Source organism: Callionymus lyra, chromosome 18 (assembly GCF_982586985.1).
Source record: "Callionymus lyra chromosome 18, fCalLyr1.hap1.1, whole genome shotgun sequence".
NCBI lineage: Eukaryota > Metazoa > Chordata > Actinopteri > Syngnathiformes > Callionymidae > Callionymus > Callionymus lyra.
This window is the reverse complement of record NC_141835.1, coordinates 17,769,895-17,786,605: the sequence shown is the minus strand read 5'-3', so window position 1 is coordinate 17,786,605 and position 16,711 is coordinate 17,769,895. Positions and strand designations below refer to the sequence as shown.

The following is a 16,711-nucleotide window of genomic DNA, read 5'->3' as shown; positions in this document are numbered from 1 at the left end:
GCAGATGTTTACTGAAAAAAAAAATTCAAAAGGTTTCATTGCTCACTCCCTTTCAGTGCTGAATTTTTTTTTTTTCTCGCGCACTTTGCACGCTCTAATGAATTATTTGTGCCCCATGTGTGCCCCAGTACAGTATTACGTCTAGTGATGCCCCTGGCCTAGGGGGCATCGTCAAGAGATGCGTGAACCAAACCGCAAACCTTCCCCGCCAGAGCTGTGCCTCGAAATCCTGTCCATGAAAACCAGAAACAGGATTGGAGACAAAGCACTTCCCTGACAGAGACTCTCACCGGGAATACCCAAAATTCCCGAAGCACCTCCCACAACTTCGTCCTGTGCACTCGGTCGTAGGCCTTCTCCAAATCCAAAAGCACATGTAGACTGGTAAGTCATACTCCCAGGCACCCTCGAGAACCCTCAAGAGAGTGAAGAGTTGGTCCAAAGTTCCACAGCCATGACAGAACCCGCGTTGTTCCGCTTGGATCTGAGGTTGAACTAACGCTCGGACCCTCCTTTCCAGGACCTTAGAGAAGACCTTACCAGGAAGGCTGAGGAGTGTGATGCCTCTGTAGTCGGCACACAACCTCTGGTCCCTCTTTTTAAATAGGGGGACCACCAACCCGGTCTACCACTCTTCAGGTACTGACCCAGACACCCATGCAATCTTGAAGAGACGAATCAGCGAAGACAACCATTCAACACTCAGAGCCTTCAGCATTTCTGGGCAAATCTCATCAATTCCCACAGCTTTGCCACTTCGGAGCTTTCTGACCACCACAGCACAACTTCAGCACGAGAGATCGATGAAGCCAATCGGCCTCCAGCTCTGTCTCTACTAGAGAGGGTGGGACATCCAGGTTGAGGCGTTCCTCAAAGTAGTCTTTCCAACGGCCAACAACATCCTGTTTGGTGCATATGCACAAACAACACTCAGAGTTATACCTCCGTTCAGCCTAAGCCATAGGGAGGCATAGGGATCCACCGGAGCGAACTCCAATATACAGGCGCTCAACCAAGGTCTTGTGAGTATCTCCACACCTGCCTGACGCCCTATACCATGAGCAACACCGGAGAAGGACAGAGTCCAGAGCCCAAGCTATGCGTGGAGGTGAGCCCCACCAGATCCAACTGGTAACGTTCCCGCACCAACTCAGGCTCCTTACCCCAAATAGAGGTGAAGTTCCACGTCTCCAGAGCCAGCCGATGCAGCCAGGGTCTCGTACAGCTAGGCTCCCTGTTTCCACCGCCACCCAGTTGGCATTGCACCCGACTCCTGAGATGTTTCCAACAGGATAAAAGTAAAATGTTTATTTAAAAAAAAAAATAGGAATATATGTAATTGTTGGTTATAAATAAAAACATGCTACAACTGAGGACGTTTACTTTATTCTTTTATTTTTTTGTTGAGTAAGACCATTTGTTTAAAACAAATAAAAAATATATATATTTAACGGAAATAACTTCCATAATATGTTTTAAAAACAATATATTGAAAAAGCAAAATTACAACTAATGTGAAACATGAATATAATTTCAAGAGTCAGTTTTATTATGGTGTAGCTTACCTTTTTAAAAGTATGAAGCAATATTAGCTTAGTAGCTAGTTAGCTAGAGATATGCTAAATTATAAGTGCTACTTAATATTAAGCTAGCTTGTGACAGAACTTGTAAAAGAAACTGATAGATAGCGAAACTTCTAGCTAGTTAGTCAGACACACAGACTTAACATCTCATCAGTCATTTCTATAAATCATTTATTTTCATCAACACACAATTAATAAGCATAAATAAAAATAATAACATTAACAATATTTACAAAATTATGACATGTGTGTCAGGGTTCCTGAAGGACCAACTCTGGTACCCACTGGTTTTCTCGCCGTCTCTGCTGACAGTAGCTCAGGACTTCCTGCAGCCTGCAGTGGTCGCCCTGTTGATTCTGAAGGTAAAAAAATAATTCACATTAGTTTTCTTTTCCCAAGCTCAACTACAAAAGATCCAAGTGAATTGTTTGTTGTCTTTTTAAATTGTAGATGTAATTAGGCCACCTTTCCAGGGTGTCCCATATTTCTTGCTCCATCTATAGAAGCAGATGATGCTCATTGACTCTCTTTAAATATAGCATGTGCTTTTTGTCCTTTTTATTTGATTGTCTTTTAGTGTCAACGATAATCAAATAAATATTATTAAATAAAATAAGTACCTAACTCTGTCTTTTTAAAAGTATTTTCTTTGTTTAAAAGTGTCTAATACATATTATATCCAACTTGATTTCTATCAAAGTTAAGAACTACTTTGAGATAAAAGGTGAAATTTACAAGGTTATGGTCATATTTCAAAAAACAACTTTTCATTAACTAAACATTTTGGTAATATATTCTGAAAGCTTAATAATAATATCAAAACATAAAGTTTATTATTATAAATTATTACTCGGACTTGTCCATATCTTTTTTTTGGAGGAAGAGAAGAGTATTATTTGTTAAGATATTCACACAATGTGCTTTTGTAAAACATTTGATGACTTCACAAAGTGTGTGGAAGTACATAGTAGAAGATCTTAAACATAGAGGAAGACAATTTGACAAGACACAAAAGACAACTTTCAAAGAAAGAAGCACAAATGTAGAACAACAAGTGCTCTTGTTATATAACAAACAGGCCGGAAGAAGAAAACCTACCGTCACCAGCATACAGTTGAAGTCACTGTGCTCTTCCTCGTTCCTGTTGAAGTCCACTGACCACAGAAGCTGCTGGAGCCGCTGACCACGAGATACCCGTAGGATTGTAATGCCCATATCACAGCAGAAAGACTGGAGTAAAGTGAAGTGGATCTGCAGCGCCACGTCGTCCTCGTCCTCATCGTCCGTCACGAGCACACACATGACTACACTGTCCGGGTCTCTAAGAAAGTCAAAGCAGTGATGCTACTTAGTGCTGAACCTCTGGATTTGTCATTGACATGTACAAAATCATTGTTGTTAGCATTAATAAAATTACTCTTTGATTTTTAATTGTGTAACAAAAACTATTTCTTAAAACAGGTATGTTTTCATGCTTCATTTAAATTTGACCATCAGTGGTTTTGCATTTTTGTGTAACAGTGAGGACAGTGTGTGCAGATCCAAAGATAATAATGATGTTTATTGCATAACTTACTCAGAAAGAAGTTGAGCTGATTCATAGATGCCAACAGTGAGACAGTCCTGTGTCTGGGCTGTCATCAGTAACTCCTCAACAGCCATATCCATAGAAGCCAACCTGTAACCAGACAGACAAGGAAATGAAGTTCATTTAAAGTTGAAGTTGAATGCAGGTGACAAAAGATAAAAATGAATTTAAATACTTGTTTAATTATGGGATGGATCGATTGCATTTGAGATCAACAGTTTACTTTGGAGAAACGTTTCAATATAAATGTAAAACTTACCTGTTCTCAACAGCGCTGGAGCAAAATGCTTCACCGGGGATCATGTTTGCACGTGTAAAGCAATAAAATCCTCTTGGTTTCAAGTATTAAATCCTCGCTGACCATCATGTGCAGCAGTGTGTGTTGAATCCTGACCTGAACTGAAACTCACTCATACCTGCCTTTGATTGTGGGCGGAGCTACAACGTCAACGGTGCCGCTCTGAACTGAACGTAATGTACCTTTGAGACACTTGACGTGTTTTGTTGTTTTTTGTTGTTGTTGTTTTTTAACAAGAATGAACGTCAAAGTTACTCCAAAAGTGGATCTACGTTGATTCTGCAAGAAGGAAGCACATCTGTAAGTTACTTAAAGAATAGTTGAGCTAATGTTGTGACAGTGTTGCTAACTAGCTAGCTTGCACAGTTGCTGCTTGTGTATTATATATAAAAATATGGGAACGTTTTTACTTAATTAATCCTGTGTTTATGGGTGTGAACTTAATTTCTAATAGCAATAAAATAAAGATACAGCAGGTGCAAAGGTCTCAGTTAGAAAAAAAAATTCAGACACACGTACATAATAGGATAGTTACATTAGGAATGTGTGGCTAAAAGTAAAACATTTTTTGCGACTATAAATACAACGTATACAATACAATGTGAAAAATCCTTGTTTAAATGCAGCATTGACACAGGTGAGGTTTAACCTAGTAACATTGTTCTGGAGGAACTTTTTTAGAAACTCAGGAATTTGGAGTGGAAGTTATGCTTCTCTATCAAGATATTAGTTGGAAGATGTGGTTGACACAAGTGGTACAAAGTACTGGCCCTACTACTGTCCATCATGGATGATGACAAATGCTTCCGAACACTGTCATCAGTGAGCAGAGAAGCAGGTGGAGCACGAATGCTTCTTCCAGGATGCAACACTAATAGACTCAGGGACTCATTCATTCCTCGTGCTATTCGACTGTTTAATTCCGAGTTTGGGGGCAGGAGTGGAGTGAAAAGATGATTTTATTCTATTCTATTCCATCTTTGTATCCTTTGTCTTTGTTAATTTTTCTTTCATCTATGTTCTTTATCGTTAGACTTAGTTTGTGTCATCTTGCAATCCTTCCAGGCTGTTGCTCTGGAACGATCTTCCTCTCTCTTTGCGCTTGATGGAGACTCCATCAAGCGCAAAGAGGGATCCAGAGGGATCAATAAAGTTCTATCTATCTATATCTATCTATAATAAAAAGCACGTGGTTGTTATGGATTTTATTCAACTACTTTCATATCATTGTACATTCAGGTGTAGTAATCTTCACCGACAGTCTTTGAGTCGCCATGGTAACAGTGAAGCCATTGTGGAACAACAAGTACATTACACAGTACACCTCACATCACATATCTTGCTTGTGTTAATCATAGTTGGCTCAAACTAAATGCTTGGTTGTTCCTGCTAATTGGACACATTAAAAGCTTTTAAGTTGGTCATTTTTCCTTTCACATTTAACAACACAAGCTCAAGTTTTATAGACTCAAACCACACTTCAAGTGCTATAAGCTGTTTGGCTATCACATGAGAATATCATGCTTCAACTGTGGTGTCCTCACCTGCTCCACACAGGGTCATAGGTCAAACTAATTCATGCAACAATCTTAATTTTTTTTTTTTAATTCCTTGGCCGGAAAGGGTTTTCTTAAGTGCATCAGGAACTCACAAGAAGGTACATCCAATGTGCCCGAATTAACTTCCACTCAGATTTTACATTGTCTTGTTACCTTTCTTAAAATATATCTCAGAATGTTTCAAAACTCTATCTTGCAGGCTGGGAAAGTTTCATCCTGCATCGCGACAGTACTGTTTGAGCCCAACATGATGATTCCAAGCTCCTTCTGCTGCTCCACAGTCTGCTGGTACCACTCCTGCATGCAGGCAGACTCAAACGTAGGGATCACCGTCACCTGGAGTTTGAGAAGAATTACTGGTGAGGACAACACATTTTAACACAGCTTATTAACTTATACAAATATATATATATATACTCATATAGTATATACTAGCATAAAACATAGAAACACAATTTCAAAAAGCCTGATTTAGGTTGAAAAAGTTGTCTGTTTTTAATGTATTACATATTTTTTCTTAAAGGTAATTTTAATTAATTTACTTCAATTTAATTTAATGAATAATAATAATAATAATAATAATAATCTCTATTTATATAGCGCCTTTCTAGACCAGGGTCACAAAGCGCTTTGACAGCCATTCACACATACTGATGGGAGTCCTGTTTCCTACAAAATATATGTTAAATAAGAATTATTTAAAAGATATTGTGATAATAACATAATAATTATAACGTGTTATATAATTGTATTACTTTTTAAACTGTATTTTTCGATGCCCAGTGGCCGTCAAGACGTCGAAAAACGGTTAGTGATGATGTTATTGCTTTATTTATTGTTTTTTATTTATTATGCGATCGCAACTTTTTGTTAACATCAGTTATTTAATATTGTATATAAGAGCCTTGCAACAGAAAATCTTTTTTTCTATTTCCATAATAGCAGACTTGAACTCTACCTGCATTGCTTCAGACCAGGTGGACTTTCCCTCCAAGAGGAAGTCAAGGTGGCTCCTTAGAAGCTCCTCCCTCTCTGTGCTGTCACCACTGATGATGTAGCTGGAGGAGCGAACACATTTGAAGAAGTCCACAGTGACCGTAGGTGAGGAGGCTCCAGAGGGGATGTACGCCAGATCCACGAATATACTCAAATCCTCTGCATACGAGGTGGACTTGGACTCTAGACAAGAGGAGAGGACCAGAGCTACTGATGATGCTCTTGAAATGAAATTTTTTGGACGTTTGAAACTGACCTGGAGTGGGTAAGGATTTCGCTGGTACTGATTTGATCCGTGTGGCTGCAGAGCTGTCCTTTTTGCTCTTGGTAAACCCCAATGAATTTCCTGTTTTGGTTTTTCCCGTGCTTGGTTTTTGTGAGCCATCCGGAACCTGGTATGACATCAACAAACAAGAGTTTTCTTAATTTGTTTTTAATTTTACCTCAAGACTCATATGATGAATTAAAACAAAGAAACGTACCGCATTCTTTCTCACTCGGACGCTGCCGGACGTTGCTCTCTTCCCATCTGAGTCGGACAAGGGGACCGGCATGGTGGTGTCAGGGTTGGGGGGTAAAGGAGGGCCATCTCTGAGTGGAGCAGGAGGAGGATCTGGCGGCAGAGCCCGACTGGTTCTCAAATCACGGGGGGAGTTTATCGGCTCAGTACAGGATTCATCGTCATCCGAGTCCAGGACTCCGTCGGCCGTCGTCGAGGGAAAGTCCTCCGTGCAGGCGGGGGCGTTGGTCTCACTGGGCGACAAGTCCTTCTGGTTGTTGTTGTTGTTGCCATGGTGATTTGAACCAGAGCTGGAGTCGAGCGTTTTTAAATGTTTGAACTCACAGGGGGACACCAGGCAAAGGTCCACGTCATGAGTCGAAGCCCCGAAATGAAGAGTTCCGGGAGCCGAGGGACGCCCCATCTCTGACCCCTGACCCAAGGACCGAGGGGGCTTCTTAATCGGTAAGCTGATCGGAACATAATGGCTACCGTTGGAGAGGTGAACGCTGTCCTCGGTCTCTCTCTGGCTCACAGAGGACGGTCCGTGCTCAAGGGACATGGAGAGGGACTCGTCGACTTCGGTGGACTGCGGAGAGCTGACCTCGGCCGGCATCGAGTGCGTCGTGGTCGTGGCAACGGACGGCGAACGATCCGAAACCACCTCTTTGAGCGGACCGAGCGAGAGGAAGCTGAGATGCTTCTCCCTTGAATGACCGTCCGGAGTACACTTCGGCGGGACCTGACCCTCACCTTGTTTCGGCGAGGTCTGCTGGACGTCGCCGGACTCCGCGTCGCTCATCTGCAGTCGACTCAGCGTGGCTCTGTTGCACCACACGTCGTCCGGCGACAGGCAGTACGGCGTGTGACCGGCGCTGTTGGCCCGCGACTCCGGCGACGTCTGTTCCACCGTCGGCTCGTCGAGACTCGCCGCCACCTGGTTCTCTGGAGACGACCGCGATGACGCGTTGCTCCTCAAAGCTCCATCCAGGAGCGTGTATTCAGTCGGGGTCAGATCCAGCTGAGCTGAAGAGTCACTTTTTTTATTCAAGGGAGCTGGAAATCCCAGCACTTTCTCTGGTTTAGGTCTTTCCTGCTCCAGATTATGTGACACCACGTCTTCTACATCACCTCCCAATACTCCCGAGCTGCAGGAAACCTCCTCCTTGATCTTCTCTTCCCGTCTTCCGTCGTTGTCACTTTTCAGCTTTTCCTTCTCTGCCAGAGATCCTTCGTCTCCAGTGAATTCATCCTTCAGTTTCTGGGTATCTCCAGTCACATCTTTAGACTTTGTAGAACGACGGGTAACCCCCTCAGATCCTCTCTGATCCTTGTGATTCTCGACACGTTCTCCGCTCGTCTTCGCTCTCTTTGTGGAGTCGTTTGTCTTCGGAGATGCCTTTTTATCTTCATTGGCCTCATTTCCTGACGGTTTCTTTGCTTTTTTCAGACCTGCCTTTGAGTCGTTTTTCACTTCTTTTTTCTTCTTGTTTTCATTTTTGGGTTTGACAACCGACGACTCTTTTTTATGGTTCCTTGCTTCTCCATTCTCCTCTTTATTCCCATCATTGGCACTAGGTTTCTTCAGGACATTCTTGTCTACCGACTTTTTCTTTTTGCCACTTTCTTTTGATGTGTTTTTATCAACCCCATTCGTCAACTTCCCCTTTTCTTTTGCCTCCTTGCCTTCTTTTTTTGTTTGATTTGTTTCTTTCACTGGCTTGTTCTCCATCATCCTCTCCAGTTCTTCGCTGGTCACCGTTGGTTTTTGAAGAAAGGGAAGGGTCTTCAGCTTCTCCAGCCCCTGGAGGAGTTTAGCCTGCGGTGTCGCGCCGGGAAACAGGACTCGGACCACCTTCTCCTGCGGACTCGCAGGGAGCCACACCAGCAACGCCGACACCGAGGTCAGGGCTGTGAGAGGAAGAGCCTGCGAGCTGGACGCCCCAACATCAGGCCACTTTTGAAGGAACGTCTGCCACTCCTGGCTGTTCTTGCCCGGGGTTAGGATGTACAAGTCAAGCTGACCCACTCCCATCTTCTGGAACAGCGTGATTGGTTCGACCGGTGCCATTCGAAACATGGGTTGTGGTTTGATGTTTAACTTCTTTAATAGCTGCAGAGTGGACGTTGCCTGATCTGTGCTCCTTACAATGTTGTCCTTGCCTGAGGAATGATTCGAAAAATTATCAATATATGTTCTGGTTCAGGGTCATGCCCTGCAATAACACTGGGTTAACACCGGGTGGAGTCTACGGAAATACATCAGTTCCATCTGAATATTGTATTTAACATTTCAAATGTTTAACTTTATTCTTTATAGAAATGTTAGTCTTTATTAAATAATGAAAATCAATCATAAGTTTTTGAAAGGTTTGAAAGGAATTAAATATTGAATATTCTCAAGACAAATGATTATTTACACATAGTTTTATTTTCTAAATCCTATGATTAAACAAATATTTTTCTAAATTTAATCATTTTAAACATTTGAAGCCTTTTAAATCAAATACATTTTACATTGGATTTAAAGGCTACTTGTTATTAATAAAATCTATGTTTAAAGAAAAAAAAAAATGTATTAATAAAATAAATCAACATTTCGATGCACACAATATTAATTTCAACTATTCAATAAAACAAATTCAACCTCTAAATAAAGAAATTATAATTCATATAATTAAATGATTAAAAAAACATTTACATTCAAGGAAATTCAAAGTTTTAATATGTTTAATTAAATCATTAGATATTCTGATGGCACTGGTTCCCTTTCGTAGAGTCAGAAACAATAATTAAATATTATATAGAACCGATCTAACATAAACATTCATTCATTCTTTTATCGTTATAAATTACTCACATGGTTGTAGTTCCACCTCCAGTCTGTTGGGGGCGTTGAAAAACACAACTCCTAATTCGGGAGAAATGAGTCTCCTCGATGAATCCTCTGGCCAGATGCAAGAGAATATAAATAAAACATGACAAGTTTAAATAAATGTCGGCCGTACTGTTACTCAAAGCGTGTACCTTTGATATCCGAGCTCAACTCCATCTCCGCCACCTTCCTCTCCAGGAAGGTGTTGACGCCGGTCAGGTTTTCCGTCCCGACGTGCGTCAATAAAACGGCGTCGATGCGATCAAGGTGTCGCACCAGCTTCCAGAAACATGCCTGCGGGTCCGAACCGCCGCTGACCAGCACCGTGAAGCCGTTGATGGCGAAGAAGGCACAGTCTCCGCTGCCCGCCGGGAACACGTAGCAGCACGGCCGCGACAACTTGAGGAAGCCCACGGTGGTCGGCGGAGGCAGGAGCTCGAAGGGAGACGGGGGACAGAGGACGCCGGAGACACAGGAGGTGAAGTCGCCAATGGCGGCCATCGTGGAATGCACCGCCGGGGGGTTGACGCTGAGGGTGTAAGGGTCCTGGTTCTCCAGGAGGGTCCACTGACCTACCTCTGGACAGCTGAGAGTCAGGTGGAGCTTGGACGATGGAGATGAAGAAGCATCTTGATCTGTGAACTGAAGACAGAAGATCTCTTTAGTGTTTATTAAGAAAGTACTACATAATTGGCAAAGATTAGATTGACATTATATAGCAGGCATATCCAAAGCAATCTGTGGCCCTTGAGTAAGTATAATGCGGCCTCCATTACAAACTATAGAATTGGATCAGAACATCGAAGATATGGACACTTTTTCAGGACGAACTTCTAACCCTGGTTGGTTTTTCAGGTCATCAAATGTGTCCCTCTTCTGAAAAATGTTTGGACACGCCTGTTATAAAGCAACCGTGACAGGTCGTGTGTGAGTAAAAAAAAGAAACATCGCGAACCGCTTCAGTCAGGATTAGCTTCAGGTGGTTCGCTGAGAAGGTCCCTCGCTGGAGAACGAGTTCCCCGCTCTCCTCCAAACTCTCACCCGTCAGGATCAACAGCTTACGACATGATCGCCGGGACAGCAGCGCAGAGACCTGCCGAGACCAGAAAGAGACGTGGGACCTCATTACTGCACAGTTAGGGAGCGACTTGTCCTGAAATGATCAGTAGTGTCAGCAGTGAGCACTATAGTAAAAAACAAAAACACACTTCAAGACGTCTTCCTCATGAGGAAAAATAAATCAGGCATTTGGTAACATCTAAACATACAAATATGTAATTACTGATAGGGGTGTCAGAAAATATAGATACACCGTTAAATATCCTGGTGATGACTGGGGATGAGAGGATACAGTCGACTCCAGCATCTTTTAAAGCTGATGTTTTGGACATATTTAGGTTTCAGAATAAATGAAAGTAGTTACGACTTGTCATGTGTTCTGTAAATTCTGCAACACCAGAGTCAAGTACTCCAGTACTCCACACTCTACTACTACAAATATATCCTCGTTCATAAAGTATCACTATATATCGCAATATATCGTATCAATGTCCTTGTATCGTGATACGTATCTTATATGCAAACATTTCTATAAATCAATGTTTTGCTTCCCGTCTTAATAAACCAAAAACTTACACTACAAAAAAAGCCAAATTAATCTTTTAGATCTTTATTAATGAAAGTAAACCTTACTGATTAAAATGTCACCCCTGAAAGGATTTGACATGTGCATTAGGGTTATTTATTTTGTGTTTGAGCGCAAGTTGCAGTGCAAGTTTTAGAGTTTTTAAAATGTTAAAAAAAATAATAGTTAGAAGGCTATGTGCACATTTTTGAGCAACAGACTAACTCAAATGAACAGATTGCTCTTGTAAATATCGAATAAATCAGAGATTTAATCTCTTTAATATTCATATTTATATTAGTGTTCCTGCCATAATATAAAGTTGCAATTTTAATCTGTATTTCGTTTGTCTCCTATTTTAGCTCAACGATTGACAGTAATGTTGAGCAGTCAGGCAATAAATGTATCTTGGAAAAAAAAGGAGAAAAGCAATCGCACATTTTGTGTTAATCCTGCAGTGATAACTGTCAAATAAATGACTTTAATTATGGGCGAGTGTCTCGGTGGCAGACATCCCTTTAGACTTAACAGCCACTCACAGCCAGTGATGTAGAAAAAAATGTCTGTAAAATAAGAGCAACTTTGATCAAATTTAAACTCTGGTTTAGAGGCAAATATTCTTCATACAAAACATTCAGTTGTTCTCAGTCTCACCTCTGAGTGAACCTGTTCTTGTTGTGGACCGATCAACACCTGAATGTCCAACAGTCTGCCATGGTGGCGAAGACACTTCTGTCCTGCAGGCAAACGATAAGACGGAGTGAGGAGGACTTTAGCCAAAGAGCAGGGGCCTCATGTACTAAGATGTTCGTAGATCTTCTACTAAATATCTCTGGAAACTGAAATCCAGAAGATGGCGCAGCACAAAAATATTCAGATGGATGACACGTCCTCATTTTTATATTTAAATCATATTTAAATGAACCAGAGTTTGTCGTTTTTCTCCCCGTGATCAGAACAAACAAATGAAAAGCGGATTAAAATATTCATTATAAAATGATCGATATACAGATCATCAATTTGGTGAATGAGAACATTAACTTGTTTAACTACAACTACTGTGTGTTAATTTATGATCAATATTGATGGTTAATGTAACTCTGATGTGAACATCTCAACGTGACTAGTGAGGCTGACGTGCATCTGAGCAGCTGATCCGGGCGTACGCGACCTACAGACCTTGCGGGAATCATGTACTTTTTACCGCTCTTTTCAGTATTTCAGTATATACTGTATATACATATGGACTTTGACTTAAAGGTGGCTAAGCACGTTTTTTGTGCGTAAAACCTCTTAGTACATGAGGCCCCAGGTCATGGAGGAGTGTTGGGAAAATGCACACAAAGCAGAAATGAGGTCAAAACGTAGACAATTAACGATGAACGGATTGACTTTCAAAGAGAGAAAGAGGAAGGAGGAGTGGAAGAGCTGAGTCAGAAGGACAGACGAAGGATGAGATGCTATGTTTGCTTAAGTATCAGGAGTGGACAAGAGCTCGAGGACACACTCAAAGACAAGTGCAGTTACACTGCTGCTGCCTTCAGTCATCACTTAAGTATTAAATAACACTGTGGTTATTCATTTGTATTTCATCATCTTCTCTTAAACTGCCGTCCGCTTCTTCTGCTTCCATCATTCATATTTGTTGAATTCATTTATATTAGTACGATAGGTCGATCTCACATAAATACTGCATGAAGAATAATCAATCAATTCAGATGTATATGATTTAGTTTGAGTCTCAAGGCACCACTTATTTATTTATGTGATTTAAATCTAACTCTTGCTGTTGTTCGGGTGATGTTTGTCCATCATTTATTTATCTTGTGTTTAAACTGTGGTGAACTTAATAATATATCATAACAAACGTTTTTAAATCCTAAAATTATGTTTTGTAAGAAATAAAAATTCTGTTTTTTTGTCAAAATATAGGATACACATCTGTTTAGATGATAGATTTTTCATTATCAAACCATTTTAAATTAATTTTAATGTGGGTTTTAAGCAACACTACAGGATAAATGAAATACTATCAAATAACCATAAGTTCACCCCCAAACATTGCATTATAAAATATGGCTAAAGAAAGATAATAATTAAGCATTTCATTTAAATTGACTTTGCAAATAAACGTGTCTGGGAAATGTATCTTATATCTAATGATCAACCCTGTCTTTCAGTGCTAATTTATAACTACTTCTACCAAATTTCAATCCACTCTAAATTTGATCTTCAGTGTTTGCGAAAGGACACACCCTTTTTAACAATAACTTAACAGCCATTCACTTTCCTTCCTTCCTTCCTTCCTCCCCTGTAGCCTCGTTGACCCAGGAAAGCAGTCTACAGACACACAGTGACTTCACGGAGACGGACAGAACTGGGATTCTAACCGGCACCCTTGAAGGACGCAGTGTGATGAGCGAGAAACTCCTGCAGGTAAACGTTGATGTCACAAGAATTCAGGTCCACATCCCAACACCGGATGCCTGCGGATATAAAACACAGGTGTTTAAGACCATGAAAGAAACACTTTTATTCATCAGAAGACACTGAAAGTGCATAATAATGTAATAAGTTATTATTATTGAAAAACATGTGACAATGACATTGTTTTGTACACATCTTAGATGAACAATCAAGCTATTGCAACTGTGATCAAATAGTTAGCAACTGTAATACAAATATTTTACATTAAATAAACTATTTTCAGCTTTAATCAAACAATTACGATGTAATTAACCTATAATTTAAAAATATCTAACAATTGAATGTAATCAAAAGATTATTGACTTTATTCAAACACTTTACCCAAAAAATGTCCAACTGTAATCAAACAGAGTCCTGCAATAATCAATCAATTTTCCAATATAATCAATCAATTATCAACTGTATTCAAACAAATTTCAGCAATAATAAAACAATTTTCCACGATAATCAAAAAGAAATCACTATAATTAAACCATTTTCCACTATAATAAAACAATTTTCAACTGTATTTAAACACGTTTCAGTAATAATCGGACAATTTTCAACTATAATATAACAATTTTTACTTGTATTCAAACACATTTCAGCAATAATTAAACCATTTTCCTCTATAATCAAACAATTTTCCACAATAATCAAACGGATTTTAGCAATAATCAAACAATTTTTAACTGTATTCGAACACAATTCAGCAATCATCAAACAATTTTCCACTATAATCAAACAATTTTCCACTATAATCAAACAATTTCCCATTATAACCAAACCATTTTCAACTGGATTCAAACAATTTTCCGCAATAATCAAACAAATTTCCAATATAATCAAACAATTTTCAACTGTATTTAAACACATTTCAGTAATAATGAAACAAGTTTTAACTATAATATAACCATTTCTAAAGGCATTCAAATATATTCAATATATATATATAATATTCAAATTTCAGCAATAATAAAACAATTTAAACTGTAATCAATTACCAACTGTATTAAGAATTCGAGTTGAAAGTAAATAATGTAACTATAATCAAATTGTTGATCAGTAATAAAACAATTATCAAACCATTATGAAACAATAATCAAAGAAACAAAATTATCAAACATTTATTTGAGTTGTAACCAAACATTGGTCAAGTAACCAAAAATAATAGGTTTTTTTTAGTGATTGAAAAGGAGCGTGGTTGATATTAATTCAAAATAAACAAATAAACATGTTAGTATAGGTCCAGTAGTAGTTAAGTATTGAAGGTGATGCTACTGACTGCACATGAAGCTGGAAGATGATGTGGGGGTTACAGATTACCTCAGGATTATCTCTCGAGTGCTCCCTCTTATTTTGATTCCATATCAATAACTCACACATATCTAACGTCACCTTCAAGTGACAGCTGGGATTCCCCACACCTCGCATCTAAGATGGTACTTGAAATAAATATCAATTCTGTTTGTCATCCTTGAGTGGACAGAGTGTTCTCCCACAGTCCACACTGTCAAGCTCCACTAAAGTGCTGCACATTGTTCCTCATGATGCTACATTTCACAGTACATCCAGGAAGATAACACGCGTGGAAGGAGATGCTGATGACGCATCCACAGATGAGTAACTAACCCTCGCAGCATCACTTCATCACTGCGCGAATATTCATCCGCGGATATTTACAATGTGATGAAGGTGTTTTTTTATTTACCTCGCTGGATGTCCTCGCAGATGTGGACCGGGTGGGACAGACGAGACGTGCGACCCACGACGATGAGGACGGAGTGAAGGTCCGCGGAGGCAGCGGAGAGTCCGGGCTCCTCCTGGTCCTCCCTCCTCAGCAGCAGCCGGCCGGACGCCATCTTGGCTGTGACGTCATTGAAAGGGGGGGCTGTGCAGGAATGCAGCAGAAGTGAAAACAAGAATCGATGATTCATTTTAATTTTTTTTAGGTGTTTAGCATTTATGAGTCAATGAAGTTCTTAATGATGCGTATTTTTTCAAACGCACTCATTTTCCGAAGGAGATCTTCAGAGGGATTAATACAGTATATATAATCTAATCTAATGAAACTATTTTAACGAAAGATATAAAAAAAAAGATGACATATCAAATACATTCTTACGAAGGACTATAAATTACTTATGTATAAATAAATGTATAAATAAATGTTTAAATACATGTTTAAATACGTAACAACGTATATAAATACGTTAAAAATGTATAAATAAATGTTTGGATAAATACCAATATGTAAAAATGTCAAAATAAATAAATTACTTCTTATTTAATGTTTGTCAAAGAATGGAGCTATTCTACGTATAAATACACATTTTGTCATTTATACATTTCGACGTTTATTTAAAATTCTTGTCTTCTTTGTATGTAGGTATTTATACATTTTGACATGTTGACATTTTGACATTTTGTTGTCAGTATGTAAATGAAGTGGGCGGGTCGAACATCAGTCTAAGGCAGTGATTGGTTAAACAGGCGAAACAAACTAAAGCAATCGATGTCGATCCAAAAACTATCGCTTCTGCAGAAACTGGTCTAAAGCGTCGACGCTGGACGAAGAGTGGAAGAATCTTTTCTGAAATCTTGGCAAACGAACTTGATAAGTTGTCCGTGTTGTTCATTTGTTCTTTTTTTTTTACAGCCACGACCATAATGAATGAACAGTATTATATAGATTATATTAGTATATGAAGTAATAAAACACTGAGTGATATCCATTTATATTTATTCATTCACATGAACATTCACCAGAGTGTTACAAATGTGCTTTTGTTCTGATTTTGTCGTTTGTTTTCTTTTCAAATCAAGTTCAGAAATCTGAAACTTAAGCCTATTAGTGTTTGTATTTGGAGCCATCTATAGTCACAGCCAAGTTTAGTGAGTATTACATTTGAACACTTGGTTATTAGGGGTGCGATGAATTGATTACATTATTTGTGCTTTATTATACATATATCTAATCTTGATGATAACGATCACGATTCACGATAAATTAATTTGAGATGTTTTTTTCTTATGTAGTAAAAAACAGATTAATTAGATGAATCCATTACATATCGGAATTATTTAATCTTTCCATTTTTTAATCTCTTGAAACCGTTAGTAGTATTATGTTTTTGGGTCATTTTTACAAAACTGTTTCTGCGTTCCTACCGCCACGTTTTACAAATTCACATTACTGTACTGACACTTGTAATTCATGGTA

The 16,711-nt window shown here is 39.2% G+C and overlaps 2 protein-coding genes across 3 annotated transcripts; both read right to left on the bottom strand.

The window, feature by feature from the left end:
* Positions 1 to 1,834: 1,834 nt before the first annotated feature.
* Positions 1,835 to 3,516, bottom strand: LOC148060798 (growth arrest and DNA damage-inducible protein GADD45 beta-like). The gene is made up of 4 exons (XM_087779397.1): positions 3,431 to 3,516; positions 3,160 to 3,261; positions 2,682 to 2,904; positions 1,835 to 1,939 (listed from the first exon to the last, which is right to left on the bottom strand). The coding sequence occupies exons 1-4, from the start codon at positions 3,472 to 3,474 to the stop codon at positions 1,835 to 1,837; spliced, it is 474 nt and encodes a 157-aa protein (XP_087635523.1). The 5' UTR covers positions 3,475 to 3,516.
* Positions 3,517 to 4,659: 1,143 nt separating this feature from the next.
* LOC148060797 (microtubule-associated protein 1S-like) lies at positions 4,660 to 15,383 on the bottom strand. 2 transcript variants are annotated; one of them, XM_087780211.1, is made up of 10 exons: positions 15,200 to 15,383; positions 13,413 to 13,508; positions 11,677 to 11,759; positions 10,354 to 10,491; positions 9,551 to 10,040; positions 9,384 to 9,470; positions 6,507 to 8,686; positions 6,281 to 6,416; positions 5,987 to 6,207; positions 4,660 to 5,364 (listed from the first exon to the last, which is right to left on the bottom strand). In XM_087780211.1, exons 1-10 carry the CDS (start codon positions 15,348 to 15,350, stop codon positions 5,209 to 5,211), a joined length of 3,738 nt encoding a protein of 1,245 aa, XP_087636337.1. In that variant the 5' UTR covers positions 15,351 to 15,383; the 3' UTR covers positions 4,660 to 5,208. The 2 variants fall into 2 exon arrangements, with proteins under 2 accessions (XP_087636337.1, XP_087636338.1); XM_087780212.1 differs by having other exon boundaries at positions 13,419 to 13,508.
* Between the last annotated feature and the right edge of the window lie 1,328 nt (positions 15,384 to 16,711).